The 7,989-nt window shown below is 38.7% G+C and overlaps 3 protein-coding genes across 3 annotated transcripts in view; 1 reads left to right on the top strand and 2 right to left on the bottom strand.

Annotated features, from left to right (window-relative positions):
- Nucleotides 1-2,223: 2,223 nt before the first annotated feature.
- LOC106329204 (probable rRNA-processing protein EBP2 homolog) lies at nucleotides 2,224-3,753 on the top strand. The gene is made up of 2 exons (XM_013767814.1): nucleotides 2,224-2,392; nucleotides 2,653-3,753. Exon 2 carries the CDS (start codon nucleotides 2,653-2,655, stop codon nucleotides 3,556-3,558), a length of 906 nt encoding a protein of 301 aa, XP_013623268.1. The 5' UTR covers nucleotides 2,224-2,392; the 3' UTR covers nucleotides 3,559-3,753.
- An 869-nt stretch (nucleotides 3,754-4,622) lies between these two features.
- On the bottom strand, nucleotides 4,623-5,802 carry LOC106333602 (putative F-box protein At3g22650). The gene has a single exon (XM_013772031.1). It carries the CDS (start codon nucleotides 5,781-5,783, stop codon nucleotides 4,623-4,625), a length of 1,161 nt encoding a protein of 386 aa, XP_013627485.1. The 5' UTR covers nucleotides 5,784-5,802.
- Nucleotides 5,803-6,301: 499 nt separating this feature from the next.
- LOC106332323 (non-specific lipid-transfer protein-like protein At2g13820) overlaps nucleotides 6,302-7,989 on the bottom strand; it is a 4,687-nt gene continuing 2,999 nt past the window's right edge. The window contains exon 3 of the mRNA XM_013770790.1: nucleotides 6,302-6,578. Coding sequence (XP_013626244.1) covers nucleotides 6,478-6,578 — 101 coding nt within the window. The 3' untranslated portion in view covers nucleotides 6,302-6,477. The remainder of the gene's footprint in view (nucleotides 6,579-7,989) is intronic.

Here is a 7,989-nt window from a genome sequence, read left to right as displayed (position 1 = left end):
TAAATGATAAGGACTCTGATGAATCAGAGCATCATGAATCGAAAGATAATCATGAGATTTCTATTAATTACATCCATAATAAAAAGATATGGAAAAGGAATGAAAATGATGACATTGGTGATGTTTTCTCATATTTTATGTCAAATGAGGTAAATGAAGATACTGATGATCCAGAACCGAAATCCATATATGAATGTCAAAAGAGACATGATTGGAATAAATGGAAAGAAACAATACAAATTGAACTTGATTCGCTTAACAAACGAAAAGTGTTTGGATCTATTGTACTCACACCTGAAGATGTGAGACCAGTTGGGTACAGATGGATTTTCGTTCGAAAACGAAATGAGAAAAATGAGATTACAAGGTATAAAGCCCGCCTTGTAGCCCAAGGATTTTCTCAAAGACCTGGTATTGATTATGAGGAAACATATTCTCCTGTAATGGATGCGACCACATTTAGATTCCTGATGAGTCTAGCCGCTGATAAAAATTTTGAGATGCGTCTCATGGATGTTGTTACAGCTTATCTATACGGATCATTAGACACTGATATCTACATGAAAATCCTTGATGGATTTAAAATGCCAGAAGCATTAAGTTCCAAACCTAAAGAGTTATGTGCAATAAAATTGCAAAGATCATTATATGGGTTAAAACAATCTGGACGTATGTGGTACAATCGCCTCAGTGAACATTTAACAAAAGAATGATATGTGAATGATCATATATGCCCATGTGTTTTCATCAAGAAAACAACATCCGGATTTGTGATAATCGCAGTATATGTTGATGATCTAAATATTATTGGAACTCAGAAGGAAATACAAAAGGCATCAGAATATCTAAAAGGAGAATTTGAGATGAAAGATCTCGGAAAGACACAGTATTGTCTTGGCCTTCAAATAGAACATTTTCAAAATGGTATATTTGTAGATCAATCTACATACACCAAAAGAGTGTTGAAACGCTTTAATATGGATAAATCTAATCCCCTTAGTACTCCGATGGTCGTCAGATCACTTAACATTGAAAGTGATCCATTTCGACCACGTGAGGAAAAAGAAGAGATATTTTGTCCGGAAGTACCATATCTAAGTGCAAGTGGAGCGTTGATGTACCTTGCAAATTGTACACGGCCTGATATATCATTCGCTGTTAATCTTCTAGCAAGATTTAGCTCATCTCCAACACGAAGACATTGGAATGGAATTAAACATGTCTTTCGTTACCTACATGGGACTATTGATTTAGGCTTATTTTACCCTAAAGATTCAAATGGTCAAATGGTTGGTTTTGCAGATGCAGGATATCTTTCAGATCCACACAAAGCCCGATCGCAAACAGGATATGTTTTTACGATCGGAGGCACTGCTATATCTTGGCGTTCTCAGAAACAAACGCTTGTGGCTACCTCTTCAAATCATGCTGAGATCATCGCACTCCATGAAGCAAGTAAAGAATGTGTATGGCTAAGATCAATAAGCCAACACATTTGTTCAAGTAATAGGATTGACAAAAGTACGGAGCCAACTATTCTATATGAAGACAATGCAGCATGTGTTGCTCAAACGAAGGAAGGATATATCAAAAGTGATAGAACAAAACATATACATCCAAAGTTCTTCTCATACACTCAAGAGCTCGAGAAGAAGAAAGAGATTGAAGTAAGATATGTCCGATCATGCGACAATGCAGCCGACCTCTTCACAAAAGCACTTCCTACTTCGGTATTCAGAAAACATGTCCATAACATTGGAATGCGTCATCAGAAGGATCTTTGACTGCTCAATCGAGGGGGAGCTTACGTAGTTGTACTCTTTTTACCTAACTATGGTTTTTCCCATTGGGTTTTCTTAGAAAGGTTTTTAACGAGGCAACAAAGACGTTAAGCGAGAGCGGAGAGTGACACCGGTCCCCAAGGAGGAGTGGTACGAAACTTAATTTCAAACAAAGAGGCGCACACATATGTTGAAATAATAAAAGATGTGGGTCCCACTGTCACTATTTGCACAGTGATTTTTCTTCTGTAAATACGAAGTTTTTCGATCATTTGTAAGATACCATTACATCTTCTTCTTTCTTATAATAAACTCTCTCCTTTGTATTAGTGTTATTTGCTTTCTACGGGTATTAAATTCTACTCATATTTAAATTTTTCGATACTATAAATTATAAAAATACATGTATTATTCCCGTATATTTGTTTTTTTTAGAGTATAAAGAAGAAAAGGGTTTACGAAGCCAAAACCCTTATTTTGAAAACTTGGTTTCTTTTTCTCCATCATCTCAGCGCCGTTGTTCACATTCTCCATCTCCGTCGTCTCTAAAACCTGTCTCAAGCAAGCAATCATCTTCAATCTTCTTCTTCGTTTGGTTTTCGTAATCAACCGTAAGTTTTCTTCTATTCCTTGAAAGCTTTATGTCAATTTCTGAGTAGTAATCTCAAATTGACATTCCCTAATTTCGTTCACGTTATACTCTAAAACACCTTACCTAGATTAGTATAGCTATAACCTTCCGTTCATAGCTTGTGATATCCATGGTAACAGAACCAGTTATATAAACTCCTAGTTTATGTTGTTATTACATATATTAATCTCCTGTCTCGATTCTGAACCTGATTGTTGTTTTTAATTAATTTCGGAGCAGATGTCACTTGAAGATGATTACGTGGAAGACGATGAGATGAACATGATTGACGAAGACGAAGCAGCATCCGACTCCGAAGCAGAATCACTTTCAGATTCAGATTCAGACAACGAGATCACTGAGAAGCTAGCCGAGCCGACAAAGACTGCCGTCTACAACAGAGACGGACTTCTCGACAAACTCCAAGACATTAGCTGGCCCGAAGACGTCGACTGGACTCACAAGCTCACCGTCGAGGTCGATCAAGGCCCACAAGCCGTCGACGTCAACGACGACCTCGCCAGAGAGATGGCGTTCTACACACAAGCCCTCGAAGGAACAAGACAGTCTTTCTCGAAGCTCCAGGAGATGGGGCTGCCTTTCTTAAGACCCGCGGATTACTACGCGGAGATGGTGAAGTCCGACACGCACATGGAGAAAGTCAAGTCCAAGCTTCTGTACGAGAAGAAGCAGATGGAGGAGGCGGAGGAGAGGAGGAAAGCGAGGGATAACAAGAAGATGGCTAAGGAAGTGCAGTCTCAGAAGATGAAGGAGAGGGCTAAGCAGAAGAAGGATGAGATTGAGTCTGTGAAGAAGTGGAGGAAGCAGAGGCAGCAGAGCGGGTTTAGCGAGAAAGGTGGTGGGGTGGGGGAGCTTGATCTTGAGTTTGGTAATGGGAAGAGTTTTCAGAGAGGTGGTGGTGGTGGTAAGAAGAGACCGGGTGTGTCTCCTGGTGATCGGTCGGGAGGGAAAGGGAAGGCTGCTTCGAGGATGGGTAATAAGAAGAGGGAGTTTAGGGATTCTAAGTTTGGTCATGGTGGTAGGAAAGGGTTGAGTAAGCAGAACACTGCGGAGACGACTAATGATTTCAAAGGCGGGTTTCGTGGAGGCAAAGCTGGTGGTGGCAATAAGAGACAGAAGAGATAGATTGAAAAGAATGTTTTGATCTGATTATCTAAACCCATCGGCAACTTCAACACTATAAACTTATTTGTTATCTTGGATTATGTTTTTAGAGAATGCTTTTTTTGTTTTTTAATGGGTTCAGGACCGATATCTTTAGTTACAATGTTGTACTAATGATTTCTTGAATTAACGGAGTCCTCCGTGTTTCATTTTTTTAATTAAACAATCTCTTAAGTCTTAACTTTATCTTTGCACAAGCTGTCTCTATCGTTTCTTCCTTTTTCTCTGAGGAATGATAGATTATGTTTGGAGTTCACTGGCAAGCAGCTTCCAGTTCTTGGTTCATGTTCTTTCTGTGCAACATTAATCCTTATGGGCAACCCAAAGGCCTGTTTGCATGAACCAGGCTGATACCTGAGCTAGCTCGCTTATCCAGACCTGGTTTTGATTTCTAAGCTATTTAAGTCTACTCTGTCTCCACATCCAGTTTGCCGTTATGTCCTTTGAATTGGAATCTGATAATGGTGAAAGGGGGAGTGTAAACACCAGACCACAGATCATTTCCAGGAGAACTTGGAAGAGAGTTTTATAACCATAGGGTTCTAGTTTCTAAACCCTCAAAGATTCTCATACAATTTCATATTCATCACATTGACCACACGTGTGCGCTATAAAGTTTCATTGTTGAAATTATAGTAAACCTAAAAAGTCAGTTAAAACTTCACCAGAGAGCTTTGTAAATGTGTGTTTTCACGGTGTTCATCTTTCTTATTATGTCTTTGCTTTATCGGTAACCAGAGAAGAGCAACATCTTTATTGGTCATCATGTCACGGTAACCATGAGGTTTCAAAAAAAAAAAAACATGAGGTTTCCAAAACAACATACAAATCTCAGATAGAATTTGTTTCGAGTGCTTAACTTAACTTGAAACCACGAGGATGGTCCTTGACTCCTTGTATATAGTAAAAGTAAATCCACAAATCTCATATTTAGAAAAATGAAACATAACATGAAATAAATAAACAATACAAAGCTTAGAACATAAAATATCTTGAAACAAACAACAAAACAACCCACACAAGTTTTATTCTGGAACCGGAACAAGACTTGGAAGGTACACATGTCCACATACAAAAGACCTATCATAGTTCCCCAAATTACATCGTCCTGTCTCAACTACTTTCTTAGCAGTCCCATATTTACTAATCTCGTAAACGCTAACACAAACATAATCATCTGCTGCTTCATCTTCCATCACTTCTTCGCACCACACGATGATACTATCATTCTTGTCAACAAAGTAACTAGGATGAGCGAGATCATGATCGGTATGTAACGTCGGAAGGTCAGGATTAGTCACGTTTAAGTACTTTTCCCACGAGACAACATCATCCCCATTCAATGTGTTTGTGACCCACACTTCAATCTTCGTTGTTTCTTCACGTTGATGCAACAAAGAAAGCCTATCTCCTCTAAAACTCGACAACGACGCTGTATCTAACACACTGCATTGGAACGGAACATTGCATACGACTTTGAATGTTTCTGTCGAGAAATCAAAACATAGGATGAAAAGTTCGGGTTTCTTGTTCCAATGTGCGACCCAATACATGTTTCCTTTTATGGAAACTCCTTTGCATGGTGGATCAATAGACCAATCCAAAGTAGCAACATCAACGATTATTCTCCATGCATTAGTTTTGAAGTCATAAATCTGAATCACTGGCTCACAAGGTCCAATCACTGCTATCTCGTCATCTTCAAGCTCTCCTTCGAAAATCCTTAGAATTTTGTATTCATCACGTGATACATTGTTGTATCCTATACCGTAGAAATCATTAACCGAGTAAAAACCCAATGGTTTGATCCATTTGATGTGTTTCAAGAACGGGTTCCAAACCGCGAGTTTACATCTTCTTGTTCTTGTTTCAGTGCATCTACATACTAATAATCCATCGCAATGAACGGTAGTTGAAATCTCGGAGATATTGTGAAACTCTTCTGGTATTGGTGAAGATGAGCGAGCTCCTTGCAAAGGATTGATGATCTGAACCATATGGTCGATTCTTATGAATCTTTCTTGGACAAGATCCAAGTACTTGTAGATGAATCTCTTGTCCTTCAAGAGAGCGTGCCATTGTTTGCAGTACGTCAATTTGAATTGTGTCAAATATTCTATTGGAATCCTACAAAATATCTCCTCTATTATATCAATAGGGAGCAATGAAGTCTCTGGGGAAGCCATTATGAATATTTGTAAGAAAGAAAACTGAATCTTATGACATAAAAACTAGCAGTCTCGATCCCTTCTATAATAATTCTACATCATGGATAATAATAGACAATTTTTTTTAAGTAAACAAATTAAGCATTACCACTAGTTTTTGCAATAAATTATTTAAGGTGGCTGACAAGTTTCCCCTTTTATTTCGAGTTTAATTTGAGGTTTATATTCAGTAAGGAAGTATATATGGGGTAAATTTGGAAAATGGTAGGAAATATGTTTAGAATTTAATTGATAATTAACAATTTTAGATTGTTGTGAACACTAGAAGAGGAAAATAAAGAAAGTAAAAATGTTATAGATTACGGAAGAAAGACTTACAAGGGATCTTTTTCAACATGGTGCAAGTAAATCTCGTCAGACATGGATCTTAATAGGATGACTCAAGTGATGCAGTTAGGCGTAGGTCTTCATAAGACAGATAGTGTTGTCGGTATTCCCCTTTTCTTTTACATTCTTATTTAGTCTGAGAATGAACATTGAGCATCAAGCAAATGAAACATTACTTCAGACAGTATACAAAGTAAAAATTCTCACACAAAAACAAAATATACACAAGCTTATTCCACAAAGAAATGACCAGTAAATGGTTTGAGAGATGCATAAATCAAATCACATGAGGATGAAGACAGAGGAAATTAAAGAAACAATGAAATCAGTAGAATTTGAGAGCTACGAGGCTGACAACAAGGAAGAGAAGGGATGGTGAGAGAGCGTAGGAGGACGAAGGAGTAACAGATGGTCGACTGGTGCTTCCTGTTAGAAATTAAAGAACATAGTGAAGAACAAGAGAGAGAGAAAGAGAGAGAGAGAGTAAAGAAGGATAATCTTATTCACTTGATTGATTTGCTTATGAGAACATCTCATATATATAGTGGTTACAGGTATGGTAAATGGTAGATGAGATATGATAAACTAATAATCTATTGTTTTGAGACCTTAACCCACCATGCATGCTTGTCCCTTGTAGTGGCATCTCCATTGTCTTGAGACCTTAACCAACCATGCATGTTTGTCCCTTGTAGTGGTATCTCCATTGTCTTGAGACCTTAACCAACCATGCATGTTTGTCCCTTGTAGTGGTATCTCCATTGTCTTGAGACCTTAACCAACCATGCATGTTTGTCCCTTGTAGTGGTATCTCCATTGTCTTGAGACCTTAACCAACCATGCATGTTTGTCCCTTGTAGTGGTATCTCCATTGTCTTGAGACCTTAACCAACCATGCATGTTTGTCCCTTGTAGTGGTATCTCCATTGTCTTGAGACCTTAACCCACCATCTTGTTTCTTATTGCTTCATTTTTACACTCCCCCTCAAGCTTGACCATAGGAACTGGTCAAGCTTGGAAACCATGAACCATTCCCTCATTAAAACCTTTAGCTTGGAAAAACCTCATGGGATAAAAACCAAGCCAAGGAAAAAGAGTAGAACACTTCATGACTAAGAGGATCAGTGTGATGAAAAATCTACGAGTCCTAACTTGGAATGTATGAACTCGCAAACCTTGGTGCTTGCAGCCTTGGTGAAGATATCAGCTAGTTGATCCTCACTTCTTGTATAGCAGGGTAAGATGATCCTTTGTTCCACTGCTTGCCTAACTTTATGACAATCCACCTCAATGTGTTTAGTCCTCTCATGGAACACATTGTTGGAGGCTATGTGTATTGCCGCTTGATTATCACAATGCATGGTGATTGGAGTTGATGTCTCTATACCAAAGTCTTGAAGTAGGTTTCTGATCCAAATCAACTCACTAGTGAGCTTCCTCATTGCCCTATATTCAGCTTCAGCACTTGAGCATGACACTATCTTCTGTTTCTTGCTCTTCCAAGTGACAAGATTGCCTCCAATGAATGTACAATAACCGGTAGTGGATCTCCTATCCACTCTGTCTCCTGCCCAATCAGCATCACAATACCCAACTATCTCTGTATTTTTGTTGCATCCCATCCACACTCCTTGCCCTGGCGCCTCTCTTAGGTATCTTAGGATCCTTTCAACCATGTTCCAATGGTGTATCTTGGGAGCTTGCATATTCTGGCTTACTTGGTTAACTGCAAAGCATACATCAGGCCTGGTGATGGTGAGGTATATCAGCTTTCCTACAATTCTTCTATAGTGTTTAACGTCAGTATAGGGCTTGTCTTCAATCTCCCCCTCACGCA

This window comes from Brassica oleracea, chromosome C3 (assembly GCF_000695525.1).
Source record: "Brassica oleracea var. oleracea cultivar TO1000 chromosome C3, BOL, whole genome shotgun sequence".
Classification (NCBI taxonomy): domain Eukaryota; kingdom Viridiplantae; phylum Streptophyta; class Magnoliopsida; order Brassicales; family Brassicaceae; genus Brassica; species Brassica oleracea.
Note: the sequence above shows the minus strand (reverse complement) of the source record. Positions and strands in the feature narration are given on the sequence as shown.